The sequence below is a fragment of the Echinococcus granulosus genome (genome assembly GCF_000524195.1).
Source record: "Echinococcus granulosus chromosome Unknown EG_S00057, whole genome shotgun sequence".
Classification (NCBI taxonomy): Eukaryota; Metazoa; Platyhelminthes; class Cestoda; order Cyclophyllidea; family Taeniidae; genus Echinococcus; species Echinococcus granulosus.
In genome coordinates, this window is record NW_020170437.1 from 368,395 (window position 1) to 389,591 (window position 21,197).

The window sequence follows — 21,197 nt, forward strand, 5'->3', positions numbered from 1 at the left end:
TTTGAGAAGTGAGGCTGAGAGTCTTTGCATAAGAATGTTGAGTTTGATCCGCCATTATGGTTATTTTAACGAGAAGCTGCAGCCATCTCCTTGTGTTTATTTGCTGCGAACTTTACCAACCCTCTAGCGGAGTTAGTATATGTGTTGTGGTGCTTCACGACTATGATGTAAGGATGAAATTCATGTCTAAAATGAGCGGCTGAAGAGTTTTTGTATGCTCCCGTAGTCATCTTCTAGCTTATGACTACGGTTGGAGGATTCTCTGACTTCCGTCTGTTCTTCCTAAGATATGATGAGTTGGGCCAAAATATTATAGCAGTTTTCAAAATCGGCATCCAGGATCATCCCACCATTAACAGCAGCCATGAACAGATTATAGGGAAGAGTGGCTAGGACCCATTGTTTCCCTTTACACCAAGAGTAAAACTAGAGGTTGGATCTAGCCGCTTCTCAAGATACACGCCAATTTTGAGAGAGCGATTTCAGCTAACTCTGCCACCAGTGTTACAGATTTCGTGTTTTCCTTCCACCCCCGGGTTTCGAATCCTTGAAACAAGAAAACTGGGTAGAGGGAGGCATCTGTGTTGGAGAATTATGGTAAAAGTTTACGGGTTACCAAGGTTTAAAGAAGGTCGGAGTTCATTCCACCCTTAGGGGCCAAAGGCGTCCGCTCAACCACGTGGCTAGCGTGAAATGACTACTTGCAGGCCAAACATTTTATCCAAACAAACATGGATCGCAGTGTTTGCCAATAATATGCTTAAGATTTATTAGGTATTTATCTAATATTAAGGCATCATCAGGATAATATGACAATTTTTGAACCTGAAACATGACTACATCACCTGGTGAAGTCTGTACCTGAAGTATCTGCATATATCAGGAATTGTTTGGCGCATTATCGGAAGAAATTTTCACAATTCAATGTTCGTTGTTTACTAGGGCAATTTGCGTGAAAATAAGTAAAAATATATCTAAGTATTAGATAATATTTTTGTGTTCACTTTCCCTGTAATACTACTAACGATTCACCTTTGATTTTGCCTTCAAATAGTAGACGGCATCCATTATAGTACGGCTGATTTACCCTTTTGCAACCAACAAAGGTATGTCGAAGCATCCGCATCTTCGCTGTAGTCATAATAGGCTAAAGTAACATGGAAGAACATGTATAAAGTACAGAAGGGCTGAGACTACTAGCATGGTTCAAAGGTAATGCTGTAGACCTGCAGTAACTGCAGTACCCGCATAATTTAATGCATACTCAAACAGGACATATTGTCACCAAGCAGTCATTCTTCCCTTTTAGCGCTTTTTCTGGCACTCCCTAGGTCAATTCCCTGCAACATTGTCATTGCTTTAAAAACCACCTGTGCACCGGCAAAGCCAGTCATTTACTTTTCTTGCATGTGAGAATGCATCTGCTCCCAGTGTCACGAACGCGTCCCGTCGATTCCACTGCATCTGAAGCTCTGTCCTATTCATGAATGGTACTTTAGAAGGGGAAATGCAGCGGCTTCGTACTGCTCAAGAACGGACCATGATTTACAAAAACGGCATTTCGTGTGCTAATCGCTAGCCCTAAGTCAAACGGCCTAAAGGTGGAGTCATTCAATAAGAGACTAGATTTAAATTTGTTTCACGGGGTAAATACCTCGCACCTATTTCTGCTAATCACTTTGTTCCCATTTTTGTGCTGTCCAACCATTTACCTGGAGTTTACTCAGCTAGTACAGACGCAGAGGAAGTATTTTTTGTTCACATGACGAACAATTTTGCATAAGTACCGCAAATAGCTCCATAGTGGACTTTTAAAATGGTTCAAGTCCGGTGTCGCCTTAGTTATTAATAGGATTCTCTCAGTATACTGGATTGGAGTAACTGCCACGTTGAGGTATGGTTTTCAGCCATACAAGTCAGGATAGCTGTCCGTCAGGATTGGGCTCCCCTGCTGTTACCACCAGTGTAGCGTTTTGAGCCTTTGTCAAATCCCAAACTAGCGCGAAAGAATGCAAATTAATAATGTGCAGAAGGGTTGTGATGCTACTAACATGGCTCGAAGGCCATGCTGCGAAACGGAACTGCAACCTACATATGTTTGCACAAGTGGCAGCTCAAGGCTTTCCTGAATTTGGTATTCATATGCAGAAGCACAAGGTGGTGTAAATATTGCCTGCAGGGACTGAGAGGCTCATGTAACATATCAGACTGCGCACTTTTCACTCGATTTAAAAACTTTATTCTAAATGATATTATTGAATTAACATTTTGTGTAGCTGAAGTGAACGTTCTCCTCAATTTCTTGCCGGTTCAAATATTTTACCATCATCTCATAAAACTTTTGAAAAATTGTGACTAATAAATTAAACGAGATGACTTTTTATTCAAGCGGCACTATCGGAAGTATCTCGTAAAATGACCACCTCAGGTTAATATCTTCATCTTCGAGCATTATTTTGTAATTGAAATAAATGCCTGTTAGAACAAAGTTCGAAGTAATGTTACTTCAAATTACTGACATTTCAAAAAACTAGTCTTATGGTCTCCAAAGAGTAGGTATAAAGCGTAATCCATATTTAACCTAGTGAATTCCTAATTCACGGACTGCCGGTGTGCCGTTTTACTTTGAAAGTAAATATTGCATTACATTTACAGTCCGCCTTCAGTCCCACTTGCGTGCAAAGGAAAAAACATCTGCGCGGTTTTAAAAAGGGTTTAAAAGTCTGAGGTTAGGAATTTTGCCTATTCATTTGGTCGTCAAGCCGTGGAAGATATTGGGAGCGTAATCAAAAGTGACGCCACCAGCTTAAGTTGTGGATAATAAAAGTAAACTTAGTTGTGGATCCCCTTGATCTGTCCGGATACCTGGTAAACAAATCGCACTTCTGTTGAAGAGTTCGAAGCAAATGGTGGATTTGTGATTAGTAGTTTTAAACGGCGAGTAGACGATAAAGTTGGGTTTTGGTAATTACACAATGATTTCAAAATATTCAAGTATTTATTCTGAACAAAAGGGGTAGGAAGGATTATTCAATAAAGTGCTATAGAGCTACTATAAATAAACCCAGGTTGACTGCATAACCAAAAGCACAAAATCTGCTCTAAAACGTAGTTGACTATGTGATATCAGCATTGGTGGACAACACGTACGATACAAATCAATTGTTCATCTATCGTCAGCTGCAACCTCGAATCATACGATGTTGAAGATAAACCCAATTTCAAAAAGTGAAAATTGAATTGAGGGAAATTCATTTTTTCTATAAAAATTGGCTAAAGTGGTGAAAATATAAACCGTAATTTTTGATAATAGTCATTCAAGACTGAATGAATGAGGGCCGCAATGAGGGATGAAGCGAGTCATTCAAGTGAAGTTTTCCCTGTCATGGAATGCGTGAGATTTTTACCCGATAGCCGCTAAAAATCGGTATCTTTTTATAATGATGATAAATTGAGTACATAAAACATGATATCAAGGCTCATTGATAACGATCTTGGTTTAATTTTCTCCTGGCAGCATCACACGGTGAGCCGGTAAACATTTACGACACTTTCTTCTCTATTCCAAATGGGAGGGTACCTAGAACTCAGTCTAACAACTATTCGATTTAAATTTAGAGTAGACGAAGGAAAGTTTTAAAAATTATTTAGTGAATATTACTTCATTTAAAAACTAGTAGCAAAATATTCGAAAAAAAATTAAAGTGAGTTTTGAGGTATGGTTATTTATCATATTGCCATAAAAGTTTGTTTGCTGTTCTACTACTGATCGCATTAACTAATAGGCAGAGCCATGTGCCAGGTTACCAATATTCACTAATGTGTTCTGTATAATCATCTTGGCAACTCGAACACTCAGCTCATCAGATAATGCTTGAACATGATGTATATGATCCAATTATATCGTTTTACAGACCTAAATTCGGTCTCATAGCTACAGAAGCTTCTTGAAAGGCTTGTTTAGCATTTGGAGAAATCACGGTAGCGGAAAGTGCTCCTTTGAATAGGTTTTAAAATGTGATTCTACTGACAACTGCATCTTGTTCAGGAAGACTTCCCAATTTCGCATAGCGGTGACAACTTACGTGTTGCAATCAATTAAAGTATTGCGGAATTCATATTATATTCCGCGTGAAGGATGAAACGAGTCATTTACACCTATATCAACCTGAGCGAGGAATTAGTGCTTACTAAGCAAATGAAGCCCACGTGCCAGGAAGCTTCAATGATTATCAGTTCGTTCTCCGCTTCCTTCACCTACGTTAGGCGAATGCACCACACACTTTTGGTTGTTTGCTGCTTGGCCGATCGACTGACCAACTTGTGATACGAAATGGTCTTGTGTTGAAACCTCAAGGAAACATACACATGACTTGGTATCTCCAAACGACTCACCCACCATCTGCTCCACACCTCTAAGACGCACTATTTCATCCCCACAAAGATGTGCTTGCTTTGCGTGTGTGGTGGAGCGTAGATGGGAATGTCCACTTGCGGATGGTCAAATAGTTGCAACCGAGCTCCATTTAAGGTGTGCAAAAAAAATTTCTCTTTCAAAATCGGATAAAACCAGCAGTAAATCAGTCAATCAGAAGAAAGTCCTATTTTTACAAGACAAGACACGACAAGACCTCATTCCGCAACATCTACCCATGGGAAGATTAGCACTTTAGGCTGGGTGAGGGATAATACATCTCCTCATCCTTGTCCTCACCTATTGTAAACCCCTCACATTGTTCCATATGATTACTACCTTTTCGTGCCATTAGACAATAATGTGCAAAATAGACAGTTCGGGAATAAAAGTGAGGTAAGTATAAAAGGTTGTAATGGTAGTTGCTTTAATGACAAAAACACTTTAAAATTCCTGGGGCTATTTAATTCTTATTACGAAGAGTTGCAAAGATCTGCTTAGTTATCGTACATGCTTGTTGACGCAAGGCACTGCTAAACACACACTCAAACTAATGCAGGAAAGTATTTATGCGTACTAAAAGCAATTCTTTTACTGTATGGCTCAACAGAGTCGAAAAAAACTTCGGTCTAATTTCGCTAGATTTTCTTCTCTTAAAGAGTATACGGATGACAAATCTACAAGCTACTGTATACCAATGGATAAAGTAGTCAAAAAAAGGTATATTGTGAAAATTTATCGGCATCACATCCACCCATATTCATACCGGCAAAATGGGCAGACATTTATGTAGTCCAGTGACCAATTAGCAAGGAGGGAACGCCTCAAACAGATGGACCATTTTTTCCTCTAAGCTCCAAATTGGAAAGCAGACGACATTGTCTTTACTCTAGTACAGCTGGAACGATAAATAAATTGTATAATTCGCATGGTATCATGTGGTCGGACCTGAATTCAAAGTCGATTTCGGTATGCAGATGATTGTGCTGACGATTTGGAAGAGGTTGTGCTACTGTGAAACTCCCACTAAAAACCCCATATTTCCAAATTAATTGGAAATGGTATTAACTTTTGGAGATAACAAGGACGAATCTTATGGTTCATTACCTGAAGTTGGAGGAAAAGTACTCGTTTATGCAATTCTCTATGGTATGTTAATTTGTAACAAGAAATTGGCTGAAGTCAAGCAGGAAAGGCTGTAACTTTACCTTTATAACACCCTATAATTAAAATTGGGAACTCATGCGCCTTTTTTCTCAAAGGCATAAGTAATGTGTGAAAGCCGTCGTTTTGAACGCATATTTGACAAGGATTTCAGCCTTTTTTTTCATTAATAGAACTAGCTTGAAATATTTTCGATTAAAAGTTGGTTTGATCGGAAAGTTAATATACTTTAGCTTAAGTCATCCAAATGTAAGTATTGGACGGACTGAAGAGTTTTCTTTGACGAAGAAATCCCCTCAAAGTTATAGCAAACCTGTTATCCTTTGTTAATGTAGATTTTGAATCAACCAAGTAGGTAAAAAGGGAGCCCTAACAAGTCAGAAATCATGGTATGATGGGATCCTTCGGAAACCATTGTTTCAAGTTCCCTTTTAACTCAATTTCTTGGGCTATGAATGCACTCAGACTGGCGTAGGCAACAACTTGCTGATTACACACATATGTAGTACGACCTCTTACCATTACAATGCGAAATCTTTAAGCTTTTGAATGGCATTTTGTGAAAATTTGTGCTTAGTTCGGAACTAACTTTTGAATAACCAGCAACTGAGCTCTGACTGATGAAAACAAAGTAGTGGTATGCGCCGGTGTAATTCTAATGTGTAGCTTAGATCCCCACAATTATTTGGACTTCCTAGATATAAGCAGTTTTGTATCCAACTGCTTTTAGTGAAATCGAGGCACACGTACACACACACATTACTTTTACACGAAAGACGATTCTATTTTGCAAAACGACTAGGACTAACTCTATTCAATTTTAATACACACATAGCAAATTGGGTAATTCATTTGTTACAATCCTTATTGTTAAAAATCTTAGTCGTTTTCTTCGCCTCGAGCAATGCCACGTTCTGGTCTTCGGCCAGATTAATTTTATTTACATGACGAAGTGGTGGGAGAAATTATAGGTGAATTAATGAAGAAAAGTAATAACTTTAAAGCACTGGGAAGTCGCTCCCCAAATCCAATGTTCATTAGTACTGATTGCTCTAAAGCGTGCCGGTTTCAAACATATTTAATAAAATACCGGAAATAAAGCAAATGCGGACCAACCTAGAACAGAATCTGCTACTACAAAATACAGGAACTCATTTGATGATTCCATTTATTAGCATTCTCTACGGCGGAAGTTCCCTTCAATGATTTGTGGTCTTAGCTTGTGTAACACCAAGTCACATCGACATAAACCCTTTTCACGGTTAGAGGGTGAATCTTGAAAGCGCGAAAAATAGATACTATAATAAGAGGCTCCTGAAACACTAAGATTTCCTATCTTTTTAATCAAAACAAGTTCATCATGACCACTAACTTATTTAATCTCCTCAAAATGAACTAAAAAATGTAGAAGTTCAAACACGCAGTATTTTCAAGAATAAGGTTTTGTGATGGGCCTGAAATCAAGGCAAACATTTGGCATGCCGTTAAGCTTTTGGACTATGAATTTTCAACTCCTATTGCCAACTATATATGGAGAATTCACAACCTCAGAGTCTATACTAATTAGAAAATATGTTGCAAGTGTTCTACATCGTGAGTGTAAAAAGTCCCCAAATTTAGCCTCCAATGAGACAAGATTTAAATGCATTTTGGGCTTAGTACATACTGAGTATATACCATTTTGATTGATTGAAGTATAGCAAATAGAGACTTCTGGGTATACCTTGCTTTGATAGCTTTTGGTGAACATTTTTGCTGTCGGCTCACAAAGCATTAAAAGTACCTCATATAGATGGTGGAAAAGCAAATAAGTGAATTCGCCTGACGCGCTTTTGATTGGACAGTACATCGAAATGATAAAATCGTTGCAAAATACGAATTTACATTTTAGCAATTGTGTATGAATATGGTAGGCAGTGCTCCTTCTTTAGATATTCTATAAATTAATGCCCTCACTTAAAAACAGTCTACTCTGCTTACATAGAATTCTTCAGTCACATTATGACTTACCACGTAGATATGCGGGTAAGGTATCCGACAAGTGTGGAGCACTTGTGTATGATAGGAACAAAACGATTTTCACAATATTATTGGTCGAATGGAGCAAGAAACGAAGCCTCAAGGGTTTTAAGCCAGCGTCATTATAGGGGACACTAGGTTTAAAGAATTACATCAGGTATATTTTTAAAGGTTTCATGTTAAACCATCATCAGATTGACGCAGTAGATATTGAGGTAGGTCCGCGAGAATAGGGTGTAAAAATTAATGGCTGGTGCTTTAAAATTGAACGAACCAACAGGAAATACTTTAATCATGCTCAGAGTATAGTAATAATAAGAGTACAAATGGTAACCATGACATTGAAGAGTTGGTAGGAAGTTGGCGCACATAAGCGATTGTTCTTTAAAAAGCATCTAGTAGTTACTCCAAGTTGACATGATCTTTCGTCCCCATTAAAGTCGCACTTTACAAAACTCTTAAATCGGCGAATGCTTGTTAAGTTATGGATGGGAATTTGAAAAGTAACCGAGGTAACGGCTGAAGATAGGGGAATGTGCACCCCAAAAATGGATCATTATAGCCCATTAAAGATGCCACTGTCCAAGGACCTCAAAAGCGGCACCTCCATTGAGGGCAAATCATTGTTATAGTGACACAAACTCTAATCGTTTGAAAAGTACTTCGACTTTGGATATTGTCGAATGTCAGCTCGTAACTATAATTCATACCCATCCTGTTTTGAATGGAAAAATGACTGTACTGGCAAATGGAGAGAAAATATTTCTTTCCTTTGGGTGAGTAATAAGCCAAGAAAAGATTTTGACTAGATAGGCCGTTAAACGCATCCTCACAGAAGTAAATTATGATTCGTTGCTACTAGTAAATGCTAAAATTTTGATTGTATGATTTCATAACTATCAATAACAACTTTCTCCAGTTATACACCGTACGGTCATTTCGTGAATCCTTAGTGGATTTGAAAAGGTAGATCGAATGAAATAGAGGCAATATAGATGCAAAAATAAGCCAAGCAAAATAAGGGGTTTTAAGGAACCATTTCAATAAGTTTGACACAAGAATAATGCCGCTTGGACGACAAGTTACTTTGACAAAAGTCGAGCTAAAGAGTGACCAAAATATCATAAGTGATTAGATCCAGACACATGAGAAAAGGAGTTTGTTCCATATATGTGCTAAAATAGGCAAGTTTATAGCACGGGTCGCAGGAATGCCTAAATACCATTCTTGTTTCGTAAGAAGAATGACGACGTGTGGATTGGGTCATGCAATATTATTAGTTATTTTCTGTTGTACTAAGTTACTTGTTAGTTTAGCTCTTGGTTTCGGTAACGGACCACATAAGATCTCTGCCACTTTACTTCCTCCGAGCGGCCTGGCATCTGGGCCGCGCTAGTAGCCTCAAGCCCCACTGTACGTCGACAGTGCATATTCTACTCGAGTATTAGGCCCCCTCCTATCCTTAGGAAAATCTCGGGGCATTACGTTGCATGCTAAATCAAAGCTAAAATGAGTTGAGAGCAGTAAAAAGTTAACTTCCCAACGTTTTATTTGGTACAATAACGTTGGTAGGCGGATGTGTCAACTTAAGTTCAAAGCACTGTAATGCAGTGAAATCGTTATTTGTAAAGCAACCTACATAAAATAAAAATTCAAATGTAAAGCAAATACATAAGAGGTCTGTGCAACTGTAAAAGTTTAATTTAATAACCAGCATAGGCTGTATCAACATGGCAGTTACTCTGAGCCTGTCTCATGGCTAATGATAGTGTGCAGCTCCTCGAGACTTCCCTAAAGTCGAAATAAGACAATTCTCTGGCGGAATATGTACATTTAGCATACAATGGGGCTTGCGGCTACCTGGTGGCTAGCCCTTATGGCGAAAGTGCAGTAGCGGGGCACCTAGGTGGCCCCCTTTCCAAAATTGAGAGTTAAACAACCGACTTATCACAAGCGTTTCATTATTGGCTTGTCCGATTCCATTGGTTATAGAACTGGGTACTTGAAATCTCTTTAAAAATTGTAGAATCTATAAGTCGGGACATGAGAATGCAAACTGCAGCCGTTCAAAAAGAGCAAAAACAATCTAATTAGTTGATTTCAAATAAAATAAATTATTTAAGTATCAGAGGAGAATATATTTTAGGCAATTTGTAAGTCACTGGGTTTTTGCTAAATTTAAACACCCACTTAAAACCAGTGTAATATTTAAACAACTAGCTTCATGATGTCGTAAACCACTCAAGAAAAGTATAGATATTCTTTTATGGCCATGCATTATTTTAAATGCCAAAATTTAGACCAGTGCCTTCCACGTGAAATGCACCCTTCAAACTATTCAAGATGCATTCAATACATCTCAGTAGTGTCCCAGATGGAAAAGTAATCTAAAAATATGCAAAAGTTTAAGGTCTAAATAAGGTCTAAATAAATTTTGGACTTCATATGAAGGACAGATTCCTAAAAGGTTAAATTTCTCGAGTTAGATCTTTAAGAAGTGGAGTCATCGAGTCCTTCAGTGTAATTATTTATGCATTTTTACTAGAAATCTATCCTCTTGTGAATTCACCTTTTTCCCCAAGGAACAGAATATCTTAGGGAAATTATGATGGGCAGGCATAGAATGCAAGCAAAATATTTGCCAGATAAATTATTTTATAGCAGTTTTTATTAATAAGTAATGGTTACCATATGTGCATGACTTCTGATACCTTTCAGGAGTCATTCGAAAACCAATCCTTTATTCTGCAATCTTCGCCGCAGCCTACGGATCTGCATTCAAATGCAGCTTACCCTATCAATTGTTCGCTTACTTACTACAAACAAAGTCACCAGGATGCTCGTTCTACCTCCCAAAGTTTATGAAAATTTGAAACAAGCGTTTGAAAAATACATTTTGGCCCATAAATGGTCAAATTATCCTACCTATTTTATGCAATTTTACATCGGAGATAAATACATTATTATCCAAAATGTTTGTAAGCAGAAACCTTTCAAGATATCTGCTTTTTGTGTACACAAATGGTCAAAACATCTGTTCCATCAAGAGACCGAAATCATTAAACCTCTGACTTGGATACCCGTTGCAGTTCAAAATCTCAAGTAACCTTATAGCTACTATTTCAAAAAGAATTTTGGTGCTTTACCCAAAAATGCTGTACAATGCTGGTCATTTAAAGGTAAATACGATAATTAACGCTTGACAATGTTTTGTATGTATCACGAATGAGAAGGTTTCATCGTTCTTATCGTAAAGTAGCTAAACCATTCAGTCACTGAACCCCAAAGCAATACGATGAACCGACATCTGGAATAAACATCCTCAGATTGTCTTGTTACTCAACCTACTAAGAAACAACCCAACTTGTTTCTGTTAGGGATCGAGGTAAAACAATGGGACAGGGTAAATAGTGCATGCAAAATCACTTTCCTCAACTGGCTTGACACACTTATCGCAGTAATATTGTAACGCCCCGAGACTCTCCTGAAGATGAAAGAAGAAGTAATACAAGGACAGAATGTGTATTGTGAATGCGGAACAGAGCTGGAGAGGGGGATGCTGGCATGGCTCAGATGACATGCTACCCGGTGGAAGCATAGGAGCGGAGCCTTGAGTGGCGCGAATCCAAAAATAAAAAGTTAAACATATAATCAAGGTATTACAGTATTGGTTAATAACAAAATTGAGTGCGGATGGTACGACATATACAACTATTAATAATGGTTGTATTTGAAATCATGCATATAAGGACCTATTAATCTCATTCAATTTAAACACTTTAAAGTACTTCGACATAATATCCAGTTTTATGGTTTCATTGAAAAGACACTCGAGCACCACGTTTGCACAGCTGTGAATGGAGTGGTCTGGTTTGTTGTGACCCCACTGCATTTACGTAATGGGACGTTCTCGAAGCGGGAATATTTACTTAATTCTTAGCTTCTATTGCGGCAAAATTTTTAACGGGTTTGAGGCTACAGGTCCTTATTTGGAAATGTATCTTTTCACCAAAAACCCTTTAATTTTTACGGGGTCGTAAGAAGAGATATGAAGCAATTAGTGCAAAATTTGGACGATGTCTATCTTTAAGGTTGCAGCAGCGATTACAGCTAACCAATACTTACCAAAGAATGCAGAAAATTTCAGTAATGACTTATACGTGATTAGTAAGTGCAATTAATGGTCATTCCCTAGATAATGTTAAAGCGAAAATAACAAGAACTTATCACTGAAAAACAGTAGTTCATAGTAAAGTTACAGGTCCTCCCCAATCACTAACATATTACTCTTTAGCATGATACTTTTCGTTTTCATCAAACCAGATAACGAGATCACCGGATCATGTACTCAAATAGTAAGCAATCCCAAAATAAATGCTTTCTTAACTAGACTATTGCCCACATAAATCAGCGAAGCTTAGCAAACAAGGTGTACAGCACAAATTGCCCTTTTATGAATGTAGATGATGTTTTGAGGCTGATAGTGGAACTTTGGTGAAATGGTTTAGAAGCGAGCAATAAAATCCCACGGTATCTGAAGCAATCACACACATTTTTGCTTTGATGAACGGGCTTTTTACGTTCGTTCATGCATCATTACGAGGCAGTTAAAATTGCTATCTGCAAAAAACTGAGGTGAAATTACGATCATTGTAAAAGGTAGAAAAAGTGAATGTTTTACAAATCCCGAAAATATGAAGCATTTCAATTTGATGCCGGGGTTTATCTCTTCTAATGTAAGTTAAGAAGTAAGTACTTCAATGGGAGAAAATCTTTGCTTTTTTGACTGATTCACTGAACGTGTTTAACGAAGCCGATTTGTTTTAGCCCCTTTTCTCCCACTTTGGTCAGTTTTGTTTGCCAATTATTCATGTTATCACATCCTTTCATTGTGAGCGGTATAAACCGATCGTCAAATTCCAAAGGGATCAAATTTTATAAACATTTTGGTGATAAATATGCTATTATAGTAGTTTCCGAAGTCATATTGTTGACTGTGTTTATTCAGTAGAATTGCGAAGAAAATGGGTGGAAGACGAAAAATATCGCATTGTATCATCAGTGTTAATTAACTTCGGAAAACTAATGTGACTGACGTGGGCTTTGGAGCAAATGTGGGTGGTTTCAGAAGTACCATTACCTACCAATTATTAAGGTCTACCTTGTGGAAGCTAGGATCTTATGCTGAGAGAATGTGAAAGTACTGCAATTGATGCTTCTAATATAATTCGCCTCACATCAACCAAGTCATTTCAGCTTATTCATAATAAATTATACTCAATAAATTCTTTGAAAGGCTGTCGAAATTGTTGAAGTAAATAGTTATAAAGGAAGAACAACTATTAAACAAAGAAAAATAATTGTATAACAGTGTTTCTTCTTGAATTATATATGGTAGTTCCTTTAAGCTAGTAAGTACAATAGTCATGACGAAGTGTTCATATTGCTTTCGTGACGAAGATAAGGCACCCACTCCAAGATTTTACTGGAAAAGTGGGCTTCAAAAACCTAAAGTGCAGTAGAGGAAGTGCGATAATATTATTTTCTAAATCAGTTTGGTAGACGAATTTATTCCCTTCCTGAAACTAAAAACTAATTGTCTAATACATTGAATAAAGTATGAATTGGGGTCATTTAGTGTACTATTGATCGATTATTTGTCAGCCGAGAAAATTTGACAGTGATCATGGCAACGTCATTATGTGAGAGGTGGATGCATATTATAGTTCAGACGGAAACCCCCAAAAGTGGGGTAAAAAGTGGTTACCCCTTGAAAGTACTCTGTTGATCAAAGTAATGAGGCAAGATCATTTGACGAAAAAAGTCATTTAATGAGGTCGGCTTATGGCAGAATATTTTCAAAATATGACATTGAAAATTTGGATGAATTGGTTTAGCAAAAAACAAAAACTGGAATTCACTTGTACAGGATCGGAATGACCAATAATGTGTCATGGAATAGAAACGGATTCATGGAATAAACCATACCAGCGAGTTCCAACAGGAAATAAATCAAAGGAATCCTTTGTTGGAACTGTTTAAATCGTTTATGATCAATTTTTTCTAGTTTGTGTAAAAGTTATGATACACATATTTGCAAATTTTTTGAGTTGCTTTAACCAGTGACAAGGAAATTTGCTCGGAATTTCGCATAATTGGCTAACGGAGATGACGAACTTGTGATTTTGTTTCACCTTTCGATTTCAAATCAAAGCTAGGTTTTCAAAGTACCATTTAAAAATGTCGAATATGCAAGAAGCAATTAGGAGCGCTTTTTGAAGCCTTATAAAATTTCCCAATTTCTTTCTTACCGCTTATTTCTCCTATAAACTTTGGTGAAATTCCTCTTAATGATGATAGAGTAAAAATTGGAGGATAATTAAAATATTTTCAAACAAATCTGTGGTGACCACGAAGTTAGCTACTTTTAACTTCGGACCCTTCGGAGGAAGAGCAGCAACGCACAAAATAATAGAAGGTTAAAGACGATACGACAAAGACCGTCCCTTGCGGCTAAACGAATAGTGGTTCATGCTTCACTCTATTTGCGACTAAACGCAGTACTCTGCAGTTTTCATATTACAGTATGTGACCATTTCGAAAGTGGGCAGTTTTTGAAGGTTTTAATCGCAACTACACGTTAATGTACCATCAGCGAAACCGTTATCAACAAAATGAAAGAAACTAAGTCAAAAAAATCCAACAAATTACAAAAAACTAAAATTACAAACAAATAGGACTCTTGAAAGTGAATATTTGAAAAGAATAAATAAGGTTTCATCACTGAATCCGTTTATTTGACACCTTGACTTAAGTAAAGGTGCCACCCGTAAATAAGGGCTCAACGAAAAGATTTGAAAGAATATTAGTCGAAAAGTTGCACATATTTTCGTCCTTTTGATAATAGTTGTGCCTAAGTTTTATTACACCCTGCCTATCAATTATTGTGACTAGAAATCATCTTAGCATCCTATGTTGAAATTGAGGGTTTTGAATGCCGTAAATTTTTTCAACTTACTTGATGCACTTTTAGTATTAAAGCGGCAAACAATTGAGATTTTTTTATTCCGTCAATTCTCCAGAATCGAAAACTTTTTTATATTTAAGTGATTAGGATTTAATAAGAGCAAATCTATTGGAGTATTTATTGAGCCATGTGTACAAATAGGGAGGAAACAGCAATGTCAAATTCAAAGTTTGGAAACATGCAGATCATTAGCGTTTCCCGATGAGTCCGAGGAAGATCGGCATCTTCGGTTTGAACCGCTTCTGAACGGTGCGCAGGTAACGCAGACCGCTGAGGTAATTCGGGACATCGTCCTCGGGAATGTAGAAAGTTGGCTTGTCGAGGCGCTGCTTCGGCCACTTCAGCAGCTGAGGACCCCCCGTAATGTCCAAATCCTCATCAGCCAACGCCACCGTCTGTGGCACATCTTGGTCCACTCGAAATGACCACGAATTTATGGTAAGACAACCCAACAGCAACAAAGTTGTGAGCATCTGAAATTTTAAATAACAACCCGTCCAAACTCACATTTTCATCCCGGTGTAATGGCAAGGTGGATGTAAGAAAACAATAGATGCTTTAAAGAAAGCAAACGTAAGTAAAGGTAGCTTTGTACGGAAAAGCCTGTTCACACATTCACAAACCTTTATGTGAAAAATTGCATTTTTGCAATCTAAAAGGAGCTTTTATACAAGTCCTCCACAAGAGGTTTTTTCCTATTGGTCAGTAAGCTATCCAATGCTAGCAGTATACTATTTAGACCTAAATTCCCATCCCTATATGGAAATAGCTTTATAAGCAAATGGTTGCTGTCGAATAATGAAATCTTCTGCTCAGTCGATACACATATTGAAGCACTAAGCACATCATCTCTTGCGTACTGGTACAACATGTGCTTTGCCATTCTCTAATATTTTGAATTTTATCATTTTACCGATGATTGATGACTGACCGCAACAACGGAAGTAATTACTTGCCAATACTAATTTTTATCACGACTTTTAAGTACGGAGTCTGGCATAACGCTGGACCTGCACTGCTTTGAGCTTCTGCCTTATTTTAAAATTTCAAATGACGCCCGAGGGAACCGAGGTGGCTTCTAGGGCCACTTGGAATTTTGATGTCTCATGAGTATTAACTGGTGCTTAAAGGTTTTAAGGACTCCACTGTTGCGGAACACATTGGTTGATTTGTTGCATAATCTGAAGGGCAAATATCTCAAATGGCCCTAATACTTTGAAGTAAATCTGAGGCCTGTCAAACACCTTAGTGACTTTTGAAGGCAGTCTTATTTCCCATTAGTGACAAACGTATTTCATGCATTTTGATGTCCAGCTTGTATTGTCATTTACACTCACTACTGTCTCAATGGACGTACGGATTTCAGCTTATAGGGTAATGAAGTGTCATTTAGCACATTAAATGAATAGGCTTGTCGTGCGTATTAGTGCAGCGAAATTTTTGGGAAAGCACTTGCGTAAATAACCCTAAAGTGCCAGTAGTAAAGTAAGCAAAATTCTACGCAATACAAGGTATCAATGGAACAGACATCTAAACTGCCTTACCTTATTAATGCTAACATCCAAAGTCAAAGCGACTGAATGAAAGTGTAAAGTTTATTGAAGCAATCCGACAAACTCGGAGCAGCTTGAGCCGATAATTTGGTGTTATTTTTAACAGGCCTACTTATAGAAACGCGCTTGTAGTTATCAGTAAAACTTGGAAAATGTATTAGTAATTTTCAAAGACATCGCGACTGATAAAATTTAATACATAAGTCAACTCATTGTGTTTACGGAAATAATTGGTTAATTTAAGTTTGATGGAGCATTATTATATGGCAAAAGTGACTATTTGGCTAGGGATCAAAGGCAGCGATTAAAAACTAATCTTAGAAAATTACTACTATCATGGATGCTTGTGATCATGAGTAAATGCAAACAATTTAGCCGCGCTTCAGATGCGCTATTCCGAAAAGACAGCATCCAACTCTTTTGACATTAATTGGCTTGTTTTGGATACAACGGCATCGCAAATAGCATACATCGACTACGTTGTGGCGTGCATCGCAGTCGTATTCTTCGTTCCATAAAGAAGGCTCAGAAATTGGAGGAAATTATCGACCAATAGCCCGTTGTTTGTGAATGTTTTGGTTTTCAAAAAAATATTCGGTCCTATTTTTGGCCTAAGCTGTCTTTTAAACGTAAGGTTTAAAAGCGTTTAAAAGTGGTTAGAAATGAGCACTTACAAAATCGTCAAGAAAATTTTGCTGCAATTAATTTGCAAAAGATTTTCGACATTCCTATAGACTCATCAACTTTTCGAAGAACTCATATCCCCCTGGGCTTATTGAGTCATTACACTGTTTTGTCCTTTATTAAAATTTTAAATAAAATTAGCCATAAAATAGCCACGGTAAATCTCAAAATTATCAAATACTCCCTCCCAAATTGCTTGCTTTTAGATATAGTTGACAGCATAGCTGATATTGTCTTTTGGAAATTCTCACAATACGGCGCGGCATGAAGTACATGCCGAATATGACTGACGTATAAGGCAGTTACTGAGTCTTTTACATTGAGTTTGAATCACTTTAATATGCTTTACTAATTCCCAAATAATAATATTGGCTTCGACTCTTGCAAACGCGGCAACCTGAGTCATCACCAAAGTGGTAGTAATTCAAAATGGTCAGGAATAGCATACATCGACTTCCGCATATAGAAGAGGTGAAAGAGGCCTAGCATGACCCAAAGCCCATGTCACAGAGAGGGAGCACAACCCTCAGGGATTAAAATTCTCATCCACAGTTAAACGAAACATTAAATCACTGCACGGCTACGAGATTTACTCTAAAATAATGGGTGTTTGGGTAGCCTTTAAACTTAACCTTTAAAGGTAAGTTCCCTTTTTGGTAGAGACTGGTCATGTTATTTTCTAAGAAGTAAAAGTTTATTTCTAAAAATAGCTTTTGTTTAATTCTTCCAACGTTTTGGCTGCATTTGGAACCTACTTAACTGGATAACAGAATTATTACACTTCATCAACCTACTAACATCGTTAAATTTCATGCTATACTGGGCGGCTGCGGTGCTAACAGTAATTTTATAAACCTACTAATCCCCTGATTTTTGCAAAAATGAAACTCACTACTTATTGTAATGTAATGAAACCACATTTACTTTTAAAGATATTCGCGCCCATCATATGATTATTAATGCATTGGTTAACCTGAAACTTTCACAAAAAAATTTAAATTTAGAAATTCTGTTCTCGAAAACTTACACTTTAATTGTAAATGGCAAAATACCAAAACAGCCTTGTTTATGGCCGAAGTATTAATGCTACACGAAAGTCCTTCGCTTTGCAGGTGGATTCATAAACGGATATCCTACCTACTTTTACTTATTAAATAGCGTTTTATGTAATTGTAAGCCAAACATTGGTAAATGTAAAATTCGCATTGAAATTATTTTGTGCTGTATTATAAACGAGTAACTTTTTGACTGTGCGAAGCTCCTGATTGCATTATAACAACCTCATCGCACCCTTGTTTTAGTCAAATCTGCAGTGTGATTTCATTTTTAAAGGTACTGTAGTAGTTCAAAAAGTGGAAATTCAACTATGTGCATTATTTCGGAACCAAATGTGGTTCATTTCTTTAACCATACTGCTTTCATTTAGATATTGAGCTCGAATTAAACCAGTGTAAGATAACTAGAAATTGCACAGAAAAAAGGGGATGAGAGTCCACCCCAGATTTTGTAAATTCGCATTTCGCCTCATTCCCAAAGACTATTTGGATTGTAAGTTATCATTTTACGTATGGGTCTTCATTCGTCCATCACAGAAGCGGTTCTGCTCATTTACTGCTTAGCGTAAACCAGGGGACCTAAACATGCATTCGAGCAATAATCGCCACTTGATTTAATTTAAAGAATTAGATTATTTTAATGGGACTGCGAAAAGCATTTTATGTTAATCATTCACTAGTTTAATGATCTACTTCGCTTAAATATGTTGCTCTAAGCTATTTATAATTATTTTTGTTTAAAAAGCACTTTGTGCAAATTAGTAATCAACTAGTAATTAAAAGAGTTTGAGTCATTAAGTTGCGGTGTATCTGTGATCTGTAAACTTCTATACCTTGGGTGGTCGGTTTTTGGGAGCGTTGCCACATTCTGGTGTACAAAATCAAATTCTTAACATTGACTCATTGTGAGAGCTCTATCAAATGAAACTTTTTCACATGCCTCCAATTCATCATTGAAGGATGGTTCCAAATGTCCTATTTCCAAACCATATGACTGCAACGGATTGGTGTATGTGCATGAAAGCGGTAGAATAAGATACTCGTTTCCCATGGAAAGACGTGGCGAGCTCACGGTGCCTTGTGCATATAGTTCTACCGTGCTGCACATAAAGCACGCAGATTCGTATCTAATTGTTGTGGGTCTTCAAAAACACGATTTAGCAATGACATACTCTTTCTCCACTTAAAGTCATAAGATGCTCAAAAGTTAGCTCATTAAATGGAAAAACAAAGCATGTGTATATTCACCTGTAATACATTTTTATTTAAAAATACCTTTTAGGCGAGAGGCAATCGATAAATACGCATTTCGTGACAGATCAAGCGCCATTGGCCTCCGGGGAGGAGGCATTGCAACCTGAACACACCTAAATAGTGACATCCGTACCCCTTTATTCGCCCCTGCCAAGTAAAGCATGTCCTTGTCCGACTGGTCTGCTCCTTCTAAGAGCATGGAGGCAGAGGTGAAAGAGAGAAACACCGAGCCTATTACACAACGTATGCACATTTCATTCGCAAGACACTTGTGCATCTTTGAAATGGAGGGAAAGTGCATATTTGCCTGGCTATTGTGAAGTAGTTTAAAACATCGTGCCTTAGTGATTCGCTGCATTTCCTAGGTGTTTTGATGCAAAATTCTACTGGTATTTCAGAATTTACCACATACTGGATGCAAAGATTGTTGGTCAGTTGCGTGACCGAGTAATTGCCATAAAATGAATATGCCACGTTGAATAAGTTTGTAAGGAATACCAGAATTCTAACACCTTATCGCATCAGATAAGTACATTGGATTTATGTGGCTGTATTCAGAAAAACCGTTAGTCTTGAATCATTATAAAGGAATATGTTGTTCCTAACCTTCACTATAAGGAGTATCTTTATAGCTCACTCAGACAGATAACAACAGACGATTTGAGTGCATAGTTTTTGAAAAGACACACTGATGGTAATAGAGAAATCAAATACCTTCATAAAGCGTCCTGTCGCATCGCCTCGAGACTCCGCCACCGCTCCCCTAACGACAAAAAAAGACATGGAACTAGGGCAGAATATGTATCGTCGACGTACGGCAGGACTTGGGACTACTGGCGTGGTCTAGAGGCCAGACCCCTCAGCAATGTACAATGGCGGAGCACCCAAGTCGCCCCTTCGCCAAAACTGAGTGAAACAAACACCCAACGCATCACAATTGCCAGTTCGAATGCCATTAAAGCACCCTGAGAAACACACTTTTCTCATTTTGAACCATTTAATCAATACATGAATTCAAGGATATTAAACGTTGTGCAAGTACACATACCTTTGCTTCAATCAGAGGAATTTTTTCATTGCATTTTCCACACTTCACGCTGCCATCGTTTATACCTTCCCTTTAATCGGGAAGGGTGACCTCATTATAAATTTCCCACTGAACATTTGTTTGATGAAAACTGTCGATTTGGCAAGTGATAACAAACGTGGTGTATTTAGAAGAGAGCTGGAGTGATGTTTGCCAATTAGTCTGCCTGCAGCAGAGGATGGGACTAAGCGCCGCCGTGCATTCGTCTGTCAGGATGTGTTATGTCAGGCATAATCAAGACATGCGTTTATTCAAAATGCAGCACGGAAAAAAGTGTGGCTTTACTAATGACCAGTGATCCTATGTTGGAATAAATGAAAAATATATGCACACTTTTACAAAGTTTACTTGAAATATTGCTTGGTAAAATGAACTTTTAGAACAGAAGAATAAAATACATCAAATAGGAACACCTATTTTTGAAGTATTTGGCATGACAAAAGTACAGCATTCCATAAATATGTGGAAGTCCAAAAACCATTTGATCATTTTAATGTGAGTTATTTAAATACATTTATATGTGACCATATTTTTCTTTCGGAACGGGAACTTCCTTTATAATACAAAACAGTCTCCCTAGAATAGAGGTATTTTTGAATTAAATCTTAATCTATTTTTTTAGAATCGCAAAGTTTGTAAGAGACTATTCACCTAAGCATTGCAAATCATTAGAAATACTTTTCAGTAGTAGTAGTGCTCAGCAACTTCTTACAATTAATTAAAAATTCAGATGCAAGTTAGAATTCTATGAACGAACAATTTTACGCAGTTTTTTGCATTCAGTAATCCAATTCAATAATTTTTATGGGAAAGTTATAGTATACTGATTACTTTTGTGCCCTCGTAACTTCTGCGTTTCGTTCGCCTCTTTTGCCTTGATCCCATGGTTCCCATGCATTTAGTGCACATGAACATGAATCATTGGGGAAGCCGCACGTCT

General features: G+C 37.5%; 1 protein-coding gene across 1 annotated transcript; it reads left to right on the plus strand. All coding sequences in view use genetic code 11, as the record gives it.

Annotated features, from left to right (window-relative positions):
• Positions 1-13,543: 13,543 nt before the first annotated feature.
• Positions 13,544-17,628, plus strand: EGR_06477 (hypothetical protein; the record flags this gene model as incomplete). Its single annotated transcript, XM_024495726.1, has 4 exons — positions 13,544-13,624; positions 14,279-14,371; positions 16,821-17,018; positions 17,572-17,628. The coding sequence occupies 4 exons, from the start codon at positions 13,544-13,546 to the stop codon at positions 17,626-17,628; spliced, it is 429 nt and encodes a 142-aa protein (XP_024349887.1).
• Positions 17,629-21,197: the final 3,569 nt, after the last annotated feature.